At 42.4% G+C, this 22,388-nt stretch overlaps 1 protein-coding gene across 2 annotated transcripts in view; it reads right to left on the reverse strand.

Moving 5' to 3' along the window:
• Positions 1-22,388, reverse strand: part of LOC115432915 (E3 ubiquitin-protein ligase CBL-like) — a 103,646-nt gene that overhangs the window by 14,137 nt on the left and 67,121 nt on the right. For both annotated transcript variants that reach the window (XM_030154017.1, XM_030154016.1), the window contains 6 exons: positions 20,823-20,910; positions 8,794-8,925; positions 7,983-8,192; positions 3,978-4,094; positions 3,600-3,889; positions 2,721-2,888 (listed from right to left, as the gene is read on the reverse strand). In XM_030154017.1, coding sequence (XP_030009877.1) covers positions 2,721-2,888; positions 3,600-3,889; positions 3,978-4,094; positions 7,983-8,192; positions 8,794-8,925; positions 20,823-20,910 — 1,005 coding nt within the window. The remainder of the gene's footprint in view (positions 1-2,720; positions 2,889-3,599; positions 3,890-3,977; positions 4,095-7,982; positions 8,193-8,793; positions 8,926-20,822; positions 20,911-22,388) is intronic.

The raw sequence follows: 22,388 nt of genomic DNA on the forward strand, positions 1-22,388 counted from the left end.
TTCAGGGGGTCAAAATTGAGCTCAAAGCACAGGAGAAAGAAAAATAAGACAAAAAAAAAAATAATAATAATAGTAATCTGAGCAAGAACAATATAGCCGTTTCCATGGCAACCACACATTTGGCCTTATTTGAAAGCTCTCGAGCTACCCCACATGTCTGTGGGGTCAGATGTCACGTGTCATGCACTTACACACGTGACTGACCTGGAGTGGGCATGTCCCATTGACTCCCATTCATTCTGAGCAGGTGTAAATATGCGATTTGTGCACATGTCATGTACATCTTCCAAAAGGTCTCAGTGCCGTGAATGTGAATATGTGTGAGAGTGGTGACAGTGGCGAAAGGCGGCCACGTCACTGGTGATTTTGTCCCCATGCGCCCACTGCAGACTCAATAGGCCCTGCGCCGGCTTTACTCTGCTCGGGCCTAATAATAATAATCTGAGCAAGCACAATATAGCCGTTTCTATGGCAACCACATATTTGGCCTTATTTGAAAGCTCTCGAGCTCCCCCACTTGTCTGTGGGATCAGATGTCACATGTCGTGCACTTACACCCACATGACTAACCCCGACTGGGCGTGGCCCATTGACTCCCATTCATTCAGAGCAGGTGTGAATATGCGGTTTGTGCACATCATATACATCTTCGGAAAGGTCTCAGTGCCATGAATGCGAATATGTGTGAGAGTGGCGACAGTGGCGAAAGGCGTCCGCATCACTGGCGATTTCGTCCACATGCGCCCACTGCAGACTCAATAGGCCCTGTGCTGGCTTTACTTGGCTCAGGCCTAATAATCTGAGCAGGAACAATATAGCCATTTCCATGGCAACCACGTATTTGTTTCATTTGAAAGCTCTTGAGGTCCCCCACGTCTGTGGGATCAGATGTCACATGTCGTGCACTTACACACGTGACTGACCCCGAGTGGACATCTCCCATTGACTCCCATTCATTCACAGCAGGTGTGAATATGCGGTTTGTGCACATGTCATGTACATCTTCAGAAAGGTCTCAGTGCCGTGAATGTAAATATGTGTGAGAGTGGCGACAGTGGCGAAAGGCAACCGCGTCAATGGCGATTTCGTCCCCATGCGCCCACTGCAGACTCAATAGGCCCTGCGCCGGCTTTACTCGGCTTGGGCCTAAAAATTTGGAGTTGTCATTATTTATATGTTATTATGACAGTATTTTACTGAATCCTGCCCATTTGAGATTGAATTGTTCTGAATGCGGAACCTGAACTAAAAGGATTGCTAATATCTTAGTGCAATTTTTGGATTTCACAAATTCATCCAAAGGGCCGGACTGGACCCTTTGGGGGGCCGGATTTGGCCCCCGGGCCACATGTTTGACATCTGTGCCTTACAGCATTTCCACTGTATTACATATGGTATACAGGACCACCCATAATCACTGCAATTGAAAGTTCTTCACTGTAACAGCCCTACGTTGTTGTGAAGTAGCTGATTCACATCCCATCAGGCATTACATTTATATACTTCCATTTATTTATGATGGTGTGTTTTATTTTATTTTTTAAGTTTCTGCATTAACAGGAAAATCATGGTCATCACATTATGTGGATTGCTAGTAGATTAATCCTAACATTATCCCTTGACAACTTACACTGTCGAATTTTCATTAACTGTGCTAACTCTGCTTAAGATCTTTTGGATTGGATATTTACTGCAGTGAGTAATGTGTTTCAGCTGCAATAAGTTATTTAACCATAACTGATGCAGTGAGTAGCTCCTCATTTCTGAAACAACCATCTCTTTGCTTGGGTGCAAATAGATTGAAATGTGGAGCAATGGTCATGATGTCTAATGAGTCTAGATTGACCCTGCTCCAGAGTGAGAAGAGAGGTGGATGAAGTGATTACCCATCATGCCTAGTGCCTACAATACAAGGTGGCCTCTGTGCCTCTGGTTTTGGGTGGTTAGGTACAGGCTCTGCAACGTTATGTGCTAAACAAGTGAAAAAGTAAGCAGAGCTTACCAATTCCCACCCGGTTGCACAAGACTTTGGCCCTCCTGCTCACAGATACCCTGCCTACCTAGGGGTTAATTTTGAGTCCTAACTTTCAATCTTTTCCAAAACTTTGTACAAAAAATAGGCAGCAATTGACAGAAAGCCACATGTAGAGAGGAAAATGAAAAGAACTGGGTGAATAGTGTCAGAGAAATTGGTTGGACAAATAATCCTGGTATATGTATGTAATGATGTGACATTGCACAGGCCGACTAAAACGATGCCAGGGCGGCCGTGGCTCAGGAGGTAGAGCGGGTTGTCCAATGACCAAAGGATTGGCAGTTCAAATCCTAGTCATGTGTTGTTGCTGTTGTGTCCTTGGGCAAGACACTTCACCCTTACCACTTCACCACCCAGTGCTGCTACTCGCACTGATGTATGTTCGGTGGTGGTCAGAGACACCATAGATGCAAATTGGCAGCCACGCTTCTGTCAGAGTGTGAATGTGTGAGTGAATGAATAATGGATCCACCGTATGCACTTTGAGTATGCATTCATGGAAAAGTATAATATAAGTCTTATCCATTATTATTAGCATAAATACTGTGGGGTTTTTTGTTTTTTTTTTTTTTACAAAAAAAAGGAGAATTCTTAGGCAACAGGTTTTCTTGAATTTCATTCCTCTTTGAAAGCTATTTTGTTGAATTTAGTAGGATCCTGCATTATGAGTGGCTTCCATATTTACCTGGTGTCGGCGTGCTGGATTGACTGGGTGGATAGAGGGGGGACCAGTGAGCCTGATAATACCCAAGGGCCTCCAGACACTGGGAAGGAGGTGGGATTCATGTACTCATTCTCATCACAGTCAGAGGACACCCACTCCCTACAGGGTACTGCTGATGCTAAGAAGGATCTGGAAACAGACAACATGGTACAAAATGAGACACGGGACTCTTTCAGTACTATTTTTCAGCAGATGTGGGGATAATTAGAAATAATGTGAGCATTATTTCATCTCAAATTCTGTGAAACTGTCGGTACGATTATTATTATTTTCTGTTATAACCTTTATTTAACCAGAAAAAAAGCTCATTGAGATTAAAAATCTCTTCTTCAAAAGTGTCCTGGCCAAGACAGCAGCAGAAGTTACACAAAATGGAAATCACAGCCATACATCCACACTAAAAATACACATAAATACAATAAAAGTCATTAATAAAAACAAACTTAATACTGATAAGAGCATACATATATAATGTCATCATTATTTTAAAAGGTACTAAAAGGAGTGAATAAGTACAAAATTCCAGGTTTTTAAGTTTCAAGTAGTATTTTTTCCTTTTGTTACAGGCACCAATTCTAATTGTATTTTATTTTCATCTAATGGACAATTGAATTTCCTTCAAGAACTCAGTAAAGTACATCTCATCTTATGTAATCATTTCTTATTGTGAGTTCCTCTCTTCGTCTACCATATTGCTTCAGACACTTGCAGAATAAGAACCCATTTACAACCCTTTGTGTCTTTATGACAACATAATCTAAGTTCTTCACAGGATTACTTGATACAGACATTAAGTCATATGCCACATGCTTTTCAGCCACTGTGTCATCCTGTTACTACCTTGAAGCAAGGCAGTAGACAGCATTGGTAGCAGCCTGAGGTTTGCTTCCTTCTGCATTGGCTCCATTGCTCTGAGGAATAGATGGCAGGGCTGACGCAGCTTTAACTACGGGCCGTGGCACCATATAGTTGGCTGCCCAGGAGGGTTGGTCAGGTGTGGAGGGCAGAGGCCTTTTCTGGAGTCTTGTATCTTGACTGACCAAGGAGGGTCTCTCTGGAGGAGGAGGAGGGGGCAGCTCTCTGAGCGCTGGAGGCAAAGGGAGAGGCTTGTCTCTGTATGTGGCTGCCATCTGCAGCACAAGTAGAGATGGGCACAGGGGTTACAATAGAGCACAAATGCTAAGATACTCAAATACATAAACATACACAAATACAAACCCTGGCTGTAGCTCCCTGGCCTAAAGCACCAGGGGAGTTGGAAGGTTTCTGTTGCAGAAGGTCAAGTCTAGGAGGCACTGGAGGCAACTGAGACACGGGGGAGGGAGGCCGCTCCACCTGCATCAAACAAATGCAAATGGAGCTGAAACGACTAATCGACTTAAATCAATTTTAAAAATTATTCAATTACAGTTTTCCTGAATCAAAGCTTTGTTTCCTTAATTTTGCTGCCACTAAAACATTGGTTCCACTGTTGTGTTTCACACGGACGCTCACTGTGATGCACATGATGCCAGGATCAACACAAAGCTGTATGTTAGTTGCATCTTAAGTTGTTAGTAAGCTGTATCCAAATGTGTTAAAGACTGCAGTGCACATATTGCTTGTAGATGTCATTTGACTTGTTTGTTGTTTATATTAGGGATGTAAACAGTTAATCGACTATCAGTTAATTGTCAATGAGAATTTGCTCAATTAAATTATTAATTGTCGGTTAATTGCCCTTTTCTACGGCAGGATTTGTGGTGTCAACAGTAGGGGGCGCCACTGCCCAAACTATGCTTCATCGCTGAAGTTGAATAAAGGGGAAGTCACCCTGTCCACCTGTCCACACCTGTCCGAAGGCTGCCAGTTTGTCTGCGCACCGACGCTGCAGCTGGGATAGCCAGTCATCAAACCGGATCATGGCGTTGATGAGTTAGAATCGCTTTAGGGACATGGTGGAGCGAAACAGATCTGTTTGTGGGAGCGGTGCACCGCCGCCAAAATACACGCACAAATGCAGGGTCAGTATCGGGTTGGAGCATTTTCCCTGGAGGTTGGTGTAGTCCATAGTCATCTGGACTATCTGGTCAGTGAGACAGAAGTTGAAAACATCCTCAAGGCACCTGATCTGGGCCACAGGTATGTCTCAATTATGTCCCACGTTCACCCTGGTGGCTACGGGAAAATAGCGGGGGTGGTGTGGGGTGCGGCATCTCCACTGAAATTTCACTCCCTCATGTCGGTGATGCAAAGTCAGAAATGCCCATTTCTTCTTAACTGCCCCTCTTCAGAGCCATTTATTTAATTGAATTTCTCTGCAGAATTTATTTAGTTCTACTACACAAATGTTATTACCTGCACTTTATCCAATGGTACAACAAATCGATCATTAAAGCTATACCTACCGATGTGGCATTTCTCACAACACTTAGTAAAAGTTTGAACATGAACAACCCGCCTCCCTCCAAAGCCCCGCCCCCTTCCCTCTGCCTGAGCTCTGAAGCTCCTCCTCCTCTCTCCTCCTCTCATCTGATGCGCGATGGAAACAGAGGAGGAAGCAGAGGTGGAGGTCCGGTCCATTTTGGCGTGTCCGCGGACCCCTCCCTCGGTAATCAGATGCATCATCCACCTGCCGCAGGCCCGCGGCTCCTGTTTCATCAGTAGACCCTGAATTTAAGGGTGTGGTCTGTGCAGTACTGCATCAGTGTTTTCACTGCAGTGCCCAGGGAATGGGCACGCGCACTGTGAACGCGCGGCCTCCGCGAATTTTCCGTGGACATTTGAAGTTTCATAGTCCATACAATTATCATCCTACATCATCTTACATTGTGTGACACCATGTAATTGTACCTGTTTGAGTCCCACCGTCATAAAAGCTGAGCTTTATGCGGACCTGTTCAGTCCAGTACAGCTGACTTCCGGACTTTTATCTCCATCCTTCATTCATCAGAGTCCTGTTTGTGCCCCTCAGTTGTCGTTTCTGTTTATAAATCTGTTTATTCCCTTCCACATGTGCATGTCAGTTCTATCCATACACATCCTAGACAGTAGACTGTGGTCAGTGACAGGAGAAGCAGCGCGAGTGAAGCGTCAGATTCAGAGGTACACATATTGAATGTGAGACGGTGATAATGGATCGGATGCTGGACGGCCGTAATGGATGATTGACAGGAGGCTCAGTCAGGTTCGGCCAATTATTTTATTCGGACCGACTAAAATGATTGGTCAGACTTTTATCAGAAATATATGAGAATTAAACATTTTTGAGTTTCAATACCTGGCGGATTTCTTTTACATTTTAGTTTGACACACTTATTAGGAGCATTTTAAGATGGCAAAAGAAAAGTGTAAAAATGCCACAACATACGGTATAGCTTTAAGGAATATCACAATTTTTTTCATGAAGTATATAAACAATATTTGGCTTTTATTCTTATAGACCCTATCGAAAGAGAAATTCAGGGTCTCAGGAAAATCGCCACTAAGCAGACTTTGGGGTCAAACAGACTGATACAGACTCAGGTACACTGTGTTAAAGCGCCCTGAGAGTCCCTGCTCACTGTGGGTGGAAGCACTAACCACTACGCCACCCAGAGAGAAAAGGATGTAAATTTGTCTTTCCTCTTTGTTTTCTTCTTCCTCCTTTTCTCTAAGGGTAGAGTGATTCACTCTTTACCTGAGTAAATCACCATAGTAACTTATGCAGCAACCTTACTGATCAAAATAATATGTAAAAGCACTAACTAAATTCCAATCAGTCCTAGAAAAATCCTGTGGACATCTGTGTTTTTATAAGCACTTGGTGCACGCATGCAGTGAAAGAGGAGGCACCACCTCTGGGAGTTGTTCAGAGCCACCCGTTCAGAGAACACTGGTAGGGGCATTGACAGCAAGGGCCATTAACTCTTTAAGTGCCAGACAGTTAAGGGGCTAATAAGCCTTAAAAGTGCCACACAATTAGGCCGTTTTTCAGTATTTCGCGTCGTTTTTATAATATTTGAAGAATCCTGCAGGACACCGCTCGGTAACATCCGAAATATTGCTGATTAGATCCAAACGCACCGGACGCAGCCGATTCATTATTGATCGTAATTTGCATAATTTATAATAATAATAATAATAATAATAATAATAATAATAATCTTTATTTATATAGCACTTTTCATACATTAAAAACTGTAGCACAAAGTGCTTTACATATCAGTTTAAAAATCAGTACCGCCCCCCCACCCACACCCACCCACTCACCCGCACACACACACATATACATGCAAACCCACAAGCTCACACATACTTAAGAAGACTGACTGAGCACGGGTAGACCAGAACAAAAATGTACAAGTAAAAGTAAAACGTCAATTTAGGAGACGCTGTCTCAGGGAGCCATCCGCACCAGGAGGCAGCCGCCGACCCCGGCGACCAGGCACCAGCAACACAGCCCCGCATCCCAACTAGTGGGAGAGGGCCAACTGGGACCCCCACCCACCAGAAAGGAGCGGACCCCAGTGAGAGAAGGCGCCGCCACAGCCCCCGGAGTCCACAGCCGCCCCCCGGCATGGAGGGCTCCCTCTGATGAAACACTGGAGAATAAGAAACATTAAAAAGATATACAAATATTACTCGGTCGCGTGACCTCAAATTCCCGTCTGCTTGGTCTCAAAAGGGGGACACAGAAAGAACGTCATCGAAATGTGAGAAAGAAATGGGGGTGGATGGTTTGTTTGTACACAAATGTGGCGTATTCTCCAAAGCCGATCTGATCGGCCCGTGGCACTTTACAGGTTGTTTTCGTAAAGCCGATTTAATCGGCCCATGGCACTGAAAGTGTTAAAGTGTTTTTAAGATGAGTTTACACCAAAGACCAAGGTTTAGACAATTTAGAGCCAGCCACTACATGCAAAACAATTTTATCTGCAACATGTAAATACATTTCTGTTATAAACCAAATACATGTTGGATTTTTACTGTGGACAAAGAATGTTCTGTTGATTCTCAACTCTAAAATATGTAACGTATGTGAATGCAGATTTAGCAAACAGTGACCTTAATATTATGCTACCAAGAATTGTAGTCTAGTTCAGAGTTATTTGCAAGTTGTTTTTCAGCAACACCACTAGTTGTAGTTTTAATCATAGTCAGTGTCACCATTGTTATTATGATGTGGTTCTATTGTGCCTGTTAGGCTGGGCTCCTGGGTCTGTTGAGTTTCATGATGCAGAGGCACTGATGTGGGCCTTTTACCTTAGAGCATGCCAGCCTGCTCATGACCAGATGCTGGTCCTCCAGTCGATCATCCTCCTCCTCCTCGATGCCAGTAGGTTCTGCCCTGGTGGATCCCTGGAACCCAGCAAAGGAAGCGCAGGTAGCCTTAGGGTGGAAGGGGTCCACCACTATGGGTTCTGTGCCTTTAATCTCACAGCGGCAGAAGGGGCAACCCTGACCCTCTGACTCCTGCAATACACACAAACGCTCATACAAAAATGGACCCCTTACAACAGGAGAGCAGTGTCATGACAATATATAATTATGAAAATGCATAAAAGACTAAAATAATTAAAAATAAACAGCCAGTAGTGACTCTTTTCATTGTTTTTTCTGTCTCTTCTATTAAAATCACAAAATACAAAATTTGAGCAGGCAGACCTTAATGAATAAATTCCAAAATTAAAGCAAGTTTTAAAATAACAGACAGCTCAAACATATAAAAGCTAGTCTGTAAAGAAAAGGTAATGGAGAAGGCAGTTTTCTGAACTTGCCTCCTACAACTCGTGAACAAAACTCCCTGAAATAAAGGCTTTTGGAAAGGGAGGATTATTGACTTCAATCCAGAAGAGAAGTTTTAATTTGTGCAAGGCAAAAACTTCTGTAATGCTAACAGTTTTGTGATGCTGTCTAAGATAAAGCAGGGCTTTACAATAAATATTACCTATCACATAATGACCTAAACCATCTTAGTATGATATATGTTCTCTTGATTACGCCTTAAGTTTTCAGTAGTCGTAGATCAGAACTGACTAGATGCTACTATACTGTAGCGTAGAGGTGTGTTTACCTGCCAGGCCGTCAGACAGGAGGTGCACATCAGGTGTCTGCATGGTTCAATCTTCACATCCTTGTCATTTTCTGCACAGATCTTACAGAGCTGGAATGTGGAGCCCATCTCACAGTAGAGCTCATATTGTTCCTGTGAGCAGAACACACTTTTTAAATTCCAGTTCACTGCTGCAAGAGACACTCATCATTGCATTCCTATTCAAGACCAGTATCCATCTGATACCATGTTAGCAACCAAATCTAGACACAGGACACTGGCACAAGCTGAAAATGAAAACCTGTGTGTATATTAGGGTTTTTCTTACCTTTATTAGTGTCACGGTACTATCCCCTGCCATGTTTTATGGAGTGAGGCAGTCATCCACAGAATGCTTGGCTCAGGCCAAAGTACCATTAAAATGTTTTTGTGGGCAGCAGTGGGTAGGGTTACCAGCTACATACAACTGCTTGAAAAAAAGTCTTCATACCTCATGAACTTTTCAAGGTCAGGTTTATTTCTATAGAACATTTACAACAACATAAACTGTCCAAAGTGCTGTCCAAGGTTATCTGTAAAAATGTAAAACATAATACTATCTCTCTCTCTCTCTCTCTCTCTCTCTCTCTCTCTCTCTCTCTCTATATATATATATATATATATATATATATATATATATATATATATATATATAAACTGATAACAGGTACACAATGATAAATAGTATCTAAAAATATCAGAAGATAAAATAATTTACACACACGTAAGTTACACACTTGTAATAAAAGCCAGTCCAATCTCTAAAAGAGATCTAAAATGATCAATGGACTGAGCACATGCAATATGTTGGGGCAGAGATTTCCAGAGCCATGGACCTGCTACAGAAAAGGCTCTGTCGCCTTTAGACTTCAGGCAGGTTCTTGGTACGTCTAAAAACAGGCAATCTGAGGATCACTTTTCTCTGGCTGGAATTTCAATTTCAATTTATTTCTTTGAAGGGGACAGTGAGCATTAATGGACATGCATGTTTTCACATGAATGTAAACACACCAGATTTTAGCCAAAGGCTAGTTTCCGTCCATTGCCCCACACAAGATGTTCCACAAAAAAGACAGTAAAAGTACAAAAAAAATTATAAAATTCTACACAATAGCCAGATATGTCAACCATGTCCATATTATCTACACTATATACACACAATACTTTCCACATTATTGCAAAAGAATGCATGCATAGACCAGCTGTCTCACATTATCTAAGACAAAATAAACACATCTTAATCTGTACAAACCGCATCTATGATTATCAAAGACATATTCAACTATGCACACACATCTGCACATCCTAACGTCAATCTGTACACGTAACACCACACTATTGAGTTCATACCACAAGCTCATACACACAGCTAAAGCCTCAGTCACAAAGTTTCTTACAAACGATGGGTTCATATGAGATCTGGAGTTTGTAGACATTTGTGGAAGGAGCAGTAGTTTCTTACAGCCGTCTGATAAAGTTGATACGGCTGCTGTTCAAAATGCAAGAGAAACTTGAGGCCTCCATGAGACAATGACGTGACTTTGTGTCATACGAGGACCGTACAGTTGTCATGATCTTCGTAAGGGTGCCTTGGGACCTTCCTAGATCAGACCACTTCATGAATTATTTTGTTGTAAGGTAGATGTACGGAACCCCATGTGCAACTTATAGACTCTCAAGTCGATGGTAGGAAGATTTTTCGCTGTTTCAAAATATTTAGATCGGTATATAAACAGCAGCCATGTACTAAAAGTACCATGTCGCAATCATTGCATTCAAGATGGCAATAATGCCCACAAGACTGACACTTGTACAGTTACAGCTGCAAGACAAAGAAAAGGAAGGTCAAGTGGTTGTTTTGGCTGTTTCAGTCCGACAGCAGCAGAAGAGGGACATTCTAAAATGCTTAACGCAAAAAAAAACTTAACATTGCTTAACACTGCCAGAACAGTGATCAATCACCACCGAAGTTCCTGTGGCCATCTCCATTCAATTCAGTTTTATTTGTAGAGCCCAATATCACAACAAGGTTGCCTCACAGATCTTTACAGAATTTGTTAAATATGAAAATTAACAACAGTCAAATAAACAGTCATGTCCATTTTCACCTTGCAAAAATCAAAATGAAAAACCCAAAATGATACATGTTGTCCATGTTGAGCCTTTTCCTCTCCATAGGTGAAAAAAAAAAAAAAAATAACAGATTAATCTTAAGAGTATTGTTTTTTCATTCATTCATCCATTTTCTGAGTCGCTTTATCTTCGAGACAATAGGCGGGGCTGCTGGAGCCTATCCCAGCATTAGAGATGTCCACACATAATTTGGTGATGATTGATGTTCTTTTCAGACATTAGGCTACATTAAGCTTTTTACATTAAGCATTTTAGAATGTGAATGTGCTTTTTATATGTTTGGGATGGTGCACTGTCCGAGGTGTTGAATCATACATTACAGTGGGAAAACAGACCTGCACTGTTAGAAATTAGGAGTCACAATAAGACATCAAATGAAGAAATTTCCAGTACAAGATATAAGAATAAAACTAGAAGCACTCGGAGAGCGCAGACCTCCGCCAAGGCTGATCAGTGGCCCCCCCCATGGGCCCCCCCACCCCTGATCACCACCAAAATTTAATCATTTCTTCCTTATCCCATTTCCAACAAACCCTGAAAATTTCATCCAAATCTGTCCATAACTTTTTGAGTTATGTTGCACACTAACGGACAGACAAACATGCCCCCCCCCCCCCCCCCCGTGGGCCCCCCCACCCCCGATCACCACCAAAATTTAATCATTTCTTCCTTATCCCATTTCCAACAAACCCTGAAAATTTCATCCAAATCTGTCCATAACTTTTTGAGTTATGTTGCACACTACCGGACAGACAAACAAACAAAACAGAAGCACTTGGAGAGCGCAGACCTCCGCCAAGGCTGATCAGTGGCCCCCCCCCATGGGCCCCCCCACCCCCGATCACCACCAAAATTTAATCATTTCTTCCTTATCCCATTTCCAACAAACCCTGAAAATTTCATCCAAATCTGTCCATAACTTTTTGAGTTATGTGGCACACTAACGATCATTGGCCCCCCTTGTGGGCCCCCCCACCCCCGATCACCACCAAAATTTAATCATTTCTTCCTCATCCCATTTCCAACAAACCCTGAAAATTTCATCCAAATCTGTCCATAACTTTTTGAGTTATGTTGCACACTAATGATCAGTGGCCCCCCCCCGTGGGCCCCCCCACCCCCGATCACCACCAAAATGTAATCATTTCTTCCTTATCCCATTTCCAACAAACCCTGAAAATTTCATCCAAATCTGTCCATAACTTTTTGAGTTATGTTGCACACTAACGATCACGAAAACATCAACCATCTGTCACCAAGTGCCTAACCCCAACTGTCCGTCATGCACATCCATCACCCTGATCCTTGTCACCCTGTGGACTCTGCATTATCTCTCTGCAGGTTTGGTGTTGTGTCTTCATGTTTATTTTTCTGTCAATAAAATACTTTCCCTTCAGCACCATGCGTTTGAATCCAGTCATTCACTCTGTCTTGACAATTTTCATACGATCCCCTCTAAGAATGCCACAAATGACACACTACTGTCTATAGGAACACCTTATGTCCACCTTAAGAAAGCCTTGCGAATCTCTGTCTTTACGTCCATTCCTCTGAACACCATAAGGAGCCCCTAATAACAACGTAATGTGTACTTGTGGTCTACTTGCAGTCACTACAGGAATATGGGGTTCTGGAATGGCCTCCTGATCCATGAACGTCGTGCATTGCTCATAGGTTGTTCCTAAGGCATTCATTTGGGCACCCTACGAAAGGGGATATTCTTGCACGTTCGTGGAAAATCTTGCACAAGATCATCCACCTGGCTACAAACTTAGGAATGGTCTACGAACACTCTATTCTTATATGGCCGCTATGAGAAGGACGTACAAAATGGCCCATAAATCATTTGCATGGTGTCTGACGTTTTGAAAAGTACATACATACTGTCTTTTGGTTTCTGGAAAGGGCACAGTTAAAAGCTCTGAAAGGTAAGGGGGTGCCAAACCATTCAGGCACTTAAAAACAAACAATAAAATCTTAAACAGGATTCTGTTGGTGACAGGAAGCCAGAGAAGGGAAGCCAGTATGGGGGGGTGATGTGGTCCCGTCTTCTGGTTCAAGACCCAAGAAGGTCCGCTGCATTCTGGACCATCTGCAGCTGGTGGACAGAGGACTGGTACAACCCATAATAGAGCAAATTACGATAGTCCAGTCAAGACATGATGAATATACGAACAACGTGCTTGAACTGGCTTTTGGGCATGTATGGCTTCACCTTTGATAAAAGATGCAGCTGAAGAAAGCTGATCTTAATAACAGAAGAAATTTATTGGTCAAATTTAAAAGCACTATCAAAGAAAAAACCAAGGTTTTGAACACAAGCGCAGGTGAAAGAATCCTGGGAGCCCACAGCGCTGTCAGCAGCTAAAATAAAAGGATGACCAAATAAGACAATCTCCATCTTACCATCATTTAGACTTAGGAAATGTAAGCCCATCCAGGATTTAATGGCATGCAGACAGTTAATTAAATTCTGCAGGCCAGCATGCAACTCCAATTGAGACCGTAAAATGTGGTAGTCAACTGTGTCAAAGGGTGCTGACAGGTCTAAAAGAAATGGGGCGGCTGGATTACCAGAGTCCACTGTTAAAATCAGATCATTAAAAACTTTTTAAAGTGCAGTTTCAGTTCAGTGGACATTTTCCACATCGTCACATTACGACCACAAATATAAATTTTATATTTACTGGCATTTTATGTGAAAGACCAACACAAAGTGGTACACAATTGTGAAGAAGGAAAACGACACAATTTTCAAATTTTCTTACAAATAAAAAACTGAAAAGTGTGGTGTGCTTCAGAAGTTGCCTGATGATTGGTGAATGATCGAATGCTGACCTAATGATTAAACAGTGTGTAATCTAATCTCAATAGCCCGCGGGGACTGGGGGACGCGTATGCCAGCAAACGCGTTCCACAGTTCCAGGGGTGCTGTGGAACCCTATTGTTTTTGTAAGGATTTTTAGGGGGCCAAGCCTGCGGGGACTGGGGGACGCGTATGCCAGCATACGTGTTCCACAGTTCCAGCGGTGCTGTGGAACCCTATTGTTTTTGTACGGATTTTTATTTTTCCGTTGATAAAACTGTTACTGCAGCCTAAACCATACATGGTACGGTGGTGCAATTTTGAGGGTTGGTCCAGACCCCTGCAGGGACCTCAAACGCAAAAATACACATATATCCACCAGCAGGGGGCGCTCTACTCAAGGAAAATGCATTTTGGTCTATAACTCCCAGACCGTGTATCGCACATTCAAAAACCTTACATCGTTGGATTCCCTGAATACTACTGAATCACATGAGATCGGCCACGCCCATTTCCGCCGTGACTTTTTTCCGCGCAAAATCACGAAACCTGAAAAACCTACTTTTTCGAACTCCGACTTGGGAGTTTGTCTGATCTGCATGAATTTTGGCACATACACTCTTCTCATGGACCTGATTCAAAGTTAATACAAGAATTTGGTTCAGTCAAAAAATGTGCAAATTATTAACGAACAAATTTCTCTAGCTAGCTAAAAAAATATTAAGTGTTACATATCTCGGTCAAAGTATATGCTATCAACACCAGATGTCAGATCTTTTGTTGTATTGTGACTGTGAGGGTATGAGCCTAATTTGGTGAATTTTGGCCACTAGGGGGCGCTGCAAATGTGGAAAATTTATATCTCTGAAACGGCTGCACCGATTTCTACGAAATTTGGTGGGTATGATGAAGGGCCCTTCCTGAGGCCATATCTCTAAGGTAGGTGTGGCTGAACAATGTGGGCGTGGCTTATTACAAGTTAAACAACAAACATTTACTACAGCTGAACTGTTCTGCTGAGGGCTGTGAAATTTCTATGGACCCTACAGAATAGGACACAGATCTACCAGAGCAAAACTTGTGGATGTACTCCACTAGGTGGCGCTATAACAGACAAATACGCGTTTTTGCCTCTAACTTCCACATTTTAAATGACACATTGACAAACTTTACATCGTTGTATTCCTTGGATAGAGATGAGTCTTCTGACATAGGTCACGCCCACTTCCGCTGTATATTTTTCTTTCTAAGTTGCTACATATCGAAAACATACTTTTTCGAACTCCTACTAGGGTTTAAGCCTCATTGGCTTCAAATTTTGCACAGATAATCTCCAGAGGCTTCTGATCTAAAGTTATTACAATCAGTTTGCTGCTGTAAAAAATTTGCTAGTTATAAACGGACACATTTTTTTGCTAGCAAAAAAACACATATTGTTGCATATCTTTGACGAAGTATATGCTATCAACATCAAACTTAATATACTTGTTTTAGAAGTCATCCAGAGGCTCTGTGCCAAATTTGGTACAAATCGGACAATAGGGGGCGCTATAAACAGAGAAATATCAAGTCACAAAAAAGTTGGTCCGATTCACACGAAGTTTGGTGGGTATGATGTGGGGTCACTCCTGAGACCAGCTGTAAAGTTTGGTAATGATTGGTCAACGTGGGCGTAATTTATTACAACAAATCCCAGTCCCGCACATTCCTCCTTTTGTATTCCTAATGCATTGGTCCCATTCCAGTGAATGCAGGGAATCCGACTCAAACTGTTCCTGCAGCCTAAAACGTACATGGTAGAGCGCTGACATTTGGAGGGTTGGTCCAGACCCCTGCACGGAACTGAGACGCAAACAATTATATATGTCCACCAGCAGGGGGCGATAGAACCAAAGAAAATGCATTTTGGTCTATAACTCCCACACTGCATATCACACATTAAAAAATCTTACATCCTCAGATTCCCTGAATAGGGTTGAATCACATGGGCGTGGTCAGGCAGATTTGGGGGAGGACTTTTTAACCGGCAAAATTGCAAAAACTGGAAAACCTACTTTTTCAAACTCCTACTTTGGATTTGGTCCAATCTCCTTGAATCTTAGCATGTACACTCTTCTCATAGACATGATACTAAGTTATCAATAGAATTTTGTTCGGTCTAAAAATTTGAAATTTATTGATGAATAAATTTCTGTAGCTAGCTAAAAAAATGTTAACTATAACATATCTCAGACAAATTAAGTGCTATCAACACCAAATAGTAGATACTTGTTTGACATCTTCATGTGAGGGTATAGCTGAATTTGATGAATGTTAGCCTCTATTGGGTGCTGCAAATATGTGAAATTGTTATCTCTGAAACACCTTTACAGATTTCTATGAAATTTGGTGAGTATGATGGGGGGGTCACTCCTGAGACCAGCTGTAAAGTTTAGTAATGATTGGTCAACGTGAGTGTAATCTATTACAACTAATCCCAGTCCCACACATTCCTCCTTCCACTCTACTGGTGCATTTGTCCCATTCCAGTGAATACAGCGGCTCAGACGGTGGAATACTAACTCCAACTGTAAACCCTAATGAACGGGGCCCAGCCTCCACCAGCTCAGCCCCAGACCCACGTCCTTCGGGGCCGACTTCCGTGGGCTCCGTGGGGCCTGGGGTCCGAGTGGGCGGGGAGGCTTGGCCCCCATTCATAACTGCCCGCAGTTCTAGTTACAACTGTTCTGTGATGTCTCAGAGGTTTGTTAAGAGAATAGCAAACAGCATCAGTTAGTCCAAGGAACACACCAGACAAGTCAGGGATAAAGTTGTGGAGAAGTTTAAAGCCAGACCAGACCAGAGAGTGTGTTCCAAATATAGGGGGCTCACACTCCTCAGCCTCTCCAGTAAGGTGTATGCTAGAATATTGGAGAAGAGGGCACGGTCGGTTGAAGTCAGTTGAATCTCAGATTGAGGAGGAGCAATGCAGTTTTCTTCCTGGACATGGAACCGTGAACCAGCTCTATACCCTTGCTAGGGTGCTGGAGGGGGCATGGGAGTTTGCCCATCCAGTCCACGTGTTTTGTAGATTTAGAAAAGGCTTAAGACAGTGTCCCCAGGGGCATCCTGTGGGGGGTGCTCCAAGAGTACAGGGTGGATGGCCCCTTGCTAGCAGCCATTCAGTCCCTGTGCCAAAGAAGTGTGAGCATGGTCCGTGTAGCTGGTAATATGTCCGACTTGTTCCTGGTGAGGGTTGGACTCCACAAGGGCTGCCCTTTGTCACCAATTCTGTTCATAACTTTTATGGACAGAGTTTCCAGGTGTAGCTGGGTGATGGAGGAGGTCAAGTTTGCTGGCGGGTGGGTCTCGTCTGCTTTTTGCGGATGATGTGGTCCTCTTAGCTTCATTGAGCAACATCCTCCAGCTCTTTCTGGGGCAGTTTGCATCCCAGTGTGAAGCAGCTGGGATGAAGATCAGCACCTCCAAGTCTGAGGCCAGGGTCCTCAACCAGAAAAGAGTAGAATGCCCACTCCTGATCAGGGATGAAGTCCTGCCTCAAGTGGACGAGTTTAAGTATCTCAGGATCTTGTTCATGAGTGAGGGTAGGATGGAACGGGATATCGACAGGCGGATCGGGGCAGCGTCTGAAGTGAAGCGAACGCAGTCCATTGTGGTGAAGGGGGAGCTAAGCCAAAAGGTGAAGCTCTCGATTTACTGGTCAGTCTACGTTCCGATGCTCACCTGTGGTCATAAGCTCTGGGTAATGACCGAAAGAATGAGGTTATGGGTACAAGCAGCCGAAATGAGTTTCCTTTGAAGGGTGGCCAGGCTCAGCCTCATAGATAGGTTGAGGAGCTCGGACATCCAGGAGGGACTTAAGAGTCGAGCCTCTGCTCCTCCACGTTGACAGGAGGATCTAGTGAGGATGCCTCCTGGGAGGTGTTTCGTGCACGTCCGTCCCAAAGGAGACCTCGGGGGCCAACCCAGGACATGCTGGAGGGATTATATCTCTCAGCTGGCCTGGGAACGCCTCAGTTTCTCCTGGAAGAGCTTGCGGAAATGGCTAGGGAGAGGGCTATCCCGGCTTCTTTGCTGAGGCTGCTGCCCCCGCGACCCGGACAAGTGGATGAAGATGGACGGTAAAAGTTAAAAGCTGGGTTAGGTTATAAAAAGATTTCCCAAGCTTTGAACTTCTCTCAGAGCACTGTTCAAGCCATCATTCAGAAATGGAGTACGGCACAACTGCAAACCTACCAAGACATGGCCGTCCACCTAAACTTACAGGCCAAACAAGGAGAGCACTAATCAGAGATGCAGCCAAGAGGCCCATCGTGACTCTGGAGGAACTGCAGAGATCCACAGCTCAGGTGGGGGAATCTGTCCAAAAGAAAACTATTGAGCCTTGGTCACAAAGATTCTTACAAATGATGGCTTTGTACAAATCTCCCAGTACGTACAACATCTGGAGCTCATAAACATTTGTGGAGGGAGCAGAAGTTTCTTACGGCCGTCTCATAAAGTTGGTACGGCTGCTGTTTAAATCGCAAAAGCAACTTGAGGCCTCCATGAGAAAATGATGTGATTTAGTGTCGTACAAAGACTGTATATTTGTCACACTCTTTGTAAGGGTGCCTTAGGACCTTCCTTCGTGATACCTACGGTTTTAAGGTGGCTGTACAGCAACCCTATGTGCAACTTCACGGCACTCTCAAGACATTGGCAGGAAGACCTTGCACTTCTTCGGAATATTTACATCAGTATATAAACAGTGGCTGTGTACTCTATTAAAAGTCCCGTGTCATGATCATCACATTCAAGATGGTGATGCCCACAACACTGAAAGTTCTACAGCTACAGCTACAAAATAAAGAAGAAGAACATCAAGCGGTTGTGGCCGCTGTTTTGGTGTGGCAGCAGCGAAAGAAAAGGGACATTCTAAAATGCTTACAGTAAAAAAAGCTTAATGTAGCTTAATACCCGAGAACAGTGATCAATCATCACCAACGTTTGTATGGACATCTCCAATCATGTGTACTTTCACCTCTCCAAAAATCAAAAGGAAAACCCCAGAATTATGGATGCTGTCCACATTAAGCCTTTTCCCCGCTCTTCTTATAAGGCCGCCTTCAGAAGGTCAGACGAAATGGTCCATAAATTGTTCGCACAGTGTTCATAGCAGTTCGTAACAGCATTTGTGACCTAGGCATTAGTCATGCACTACACAAATCTAATCTTTATGGAAAAGTGTCAAGAAGAAAGCCATTGTTGAAAGAAAGCCAAAAGAAGCCCCATTTGCAGTTTGCCAGAAGCCATGTGGGGGACACAGCAAATATGTGGAAAAAGGTGCTCTGGGCAGATGAGACCAAAATTTAACTTTTTGGCCTAAATACAAAATGCTATATGTGGCAGAAAACAAACAATGCACATCACTCTGAAACTACCACCCCCATTGTCAAAAAAGGTGGTGGTAGTATCATGCTGCAGGGGTGCTTTTCTTCAGCAGGGTCAGGGAAGATGGCCAGAGATGAATGGAGCCAAATAAAGGGCAATCTTGGAAGAAAACCTGTTGGAGTCTGCAAAAGACATGAGACGTGTGGAGATTCACCTTCCAGCACAACAGCGACCCTAAACATAAAGCCAGAGCTACAATGGAATGGTTTAAAACAAAACATATTCATGTGGTAGAATGGCCTAGTCAAAGTCCAGACCTAAATCCAACTGAGAATCTGAGCTTGACCTGTTTTGCAAAGAAGAATGGCTCTAGATGTCCAAAGCTGGTAGAGACATACCCCAAAAGATTTGCTGCTGTAATTGGAGCAAAAGGTGGTTCCACAAAGTATTGATTCAGGGGGGCTGAATACTTTTGCATGCCACACTTTCCAGTTTTTTTTTTTTTTTTGGGGGGGGGGGGGGGGGGGGGGGGGGGATCATGTATTATTTTCCTTCTTCACAATTGTGTGCCACTTTGTGCTGGTCTTTCACATAAAATGTCAATAAAATATATTTGTTTGTGGTTGTAACGTAACAAAATGTAGAAAAGTTCAAGAGGTATGAATACTTTTTCAAGCCACTGTGAAGTAGGGCTTGGACACCTTTGTCAGCTTTTGTGTTTTTCTTTTGTGGTCTGACCTGAAGTTGCTCCGTCAAAGACTGATAGTCAAATGCATTTTTGTTAGACTGCATAACCACTAGGTCTAGCTGTAGCTATTTTGCACATTATTCCATTTGTTTTTCTATTCCTTGGTCACTTTGTTTTTGTAAATAATGTTAATCTTGCACATGAGTCTATTGAGTCTGCTTCACCTCCATATTTGTGCTCCATAAGTTGCACCAGGGAGTCCTGCTCTGTGTCCTTTCTCCAAATGTGGTTTAGGCCCACTTTTACAATTGCTTAGACAATTGCTATCGCTTAGGTGGGAAGCACAAAACTGAATGATGAGTGGTAGACTGCAGGAACAGTTGCATCCTAGTGGACAGCTTCTGCAAGCTTTGTGTGTAGGCTTTTTGATTTAATTTTTTTATCTGCTCCATCTTTTTTAAATTTGTGCTCACACATAATAATGCATTCTTCAATTAAATAATATATAATAAACAATCTTTTTTTTTTTTTTAATTAAAAATCAAACTTTTCTTGTCCAACCCTTGCACCTAAATTTTCTGTAAATTTGGGAAAATTTAAAAATCCCAAATGACACCAAAGTCTTTAAGGAAACCATATGGAACCTGCAAATGTGACGGTAGGTATCCTCAAAGTTTCAAAGGGGCCAACATATTCTTTGCTATTTTAGTGTCAAAGAAGTTGGCAAAAGAAGGCAAAATATGTAACATTTTGCTATAAGAACAATATACAGACACATAATAATCTATCTGAATCATAAATCTGAATTGTGTGGTAGTGTATTTACTGACAGAGACCCTATTCTCTGCCTCAATTTTCTGTTTTCTTTTTGTTTGGATCAAAATAAATGAAAAAATGGACATTAATCTGGTACAGAACACACCCACGAGTGACTTCTCCAATTTTTGAAAATATCTGTGCAACATTCGATACACTAAATATATTGTAAGTGAGAGATTAACAAAAGCAAACCTGAGTAACTTTGATGTGGTCCTGTGGAGAGGGTTCACACAGACCTGTCAGGTCCGGGTTCTGTGCACGACCATCTGGAAACAAATAGCTGGACAAGGACAACCCAAGATGAACAGTGAGGTTACTTTAACCCTTCAGCCTCTGATGTGTCTGTGGTGAGCGTTCTGAATATATGATTTATTTTAAATATTCACAAAAATTCATGCCATCAATCTAGGTGGAGTTCTTGTTTCCAGACAATTTTAAGTGCATCATTCTACAATGAGAAAAATTATACACAAGTGGAAAACATTCAATATATATATTTACATTTACAAACTGTCCTTTCATGATAAAATGTGAATAACCTCAACAAATATAAACAACCTGAAATTTCTAAAGAAAATTAAGAGAAATTTGAACAATATTCTGCCTGTTACTAAATGTTTTGTGCATTTGTAGATCCACTGTGATTTGGAAGTTGTGTTAATAATAAGCTGAGACATAATATTGTTGAAATTACTCTTATTTTTCTGAAGAAATTTCAAATTGTGCATGGTTGTTCAGGTTATTCATGTTTTCATAATGTAATTTAACTTTTTTTTTTTTTTTTTTAACAAAAACTTTCACGTGATTTTTCAGTCATTAACATACTGTCACCTGTATTTTTCAGTCCAGAACATACTGTCACCTTCCTTAAATAATTGGCTAGGTCAATTTTTTGGGAAAACAAAAAAAAGGACTTTTTCTTGCCTAAATTATCAAATTCTCCATTACTGGTTACGTTTCTTTTGTTTCCTGAAAAAATGACTCTGGCAATTATTTTAGAAAGGTGACAATATCTGAAGCAGTGTAACGATCACTTTTTCAGATCTTGAGCCCAAAGCAACATGTGATCATTTAAGCTCCCCCATCAACCCAGTTAATACAGATATGCAAGTTGCAATAACACACTCCTGCTTTACCTGTTTTCAACAAACACACTGATCCATCAAACAGGATCTCCTCTCTGATATGAGCAAGCCCTTTTGACCTGAACTCTTATTTGTACCCCTTACACATTTTACAATAATTAGCAAAGTTGGTCAAAGATCAATGTGCAAAAATTTCAACATTCAGGAATCACAAGCATTTTCTACAGGAAATAGATTTTCTACTTTTTTGTTTGATTTCGGAAAAAAATATTGTGTTAAAGCGGCATTTAGAGGGTTAAAATTACAAAATGGATGATTATGGTAATAAGACCAAGGGCCTCATGTATAAAGTGTGCGTATTCACAAAAACCTGGCGTACGCCCTTTTCCACGCTCACGTTCAGATGTATAAAGAGTGAAATGACCGTGGAAATGTGCGGTCCTCCACGCCAACTCCATAGCTGGCGTACGCACGTTTCTAGTGCTTTGGAACCATTGGCGACACTTAGAGGTGATACTGGGAAATTGTTAATAATGTGAAAAAGGTCACTCCTCTGATTGATGGGCACATCGGAGATACACAGGAGAACAGTGAAAACACCGATACGTCATCCTACTGCCAGAGAAGCACATCCACCACCAGAACCAACCCCACCAACCCTGGACCCATCAGT

Source organism: Sphaeramia orbicularis, chromosome 14, assembly GCF_902148855.1.
Source record: "Sphaeramia orbicularis chromosome 14, fSphaOr1.1, whole genome shotgun sequence".
Taxonomy (NCBI): Eukaryota; Metazoa; Chordata; class Actinopteri; order Kurtiformes; family Apogonidae; genus Sphaeramia; species Sphaeramia orbicularis.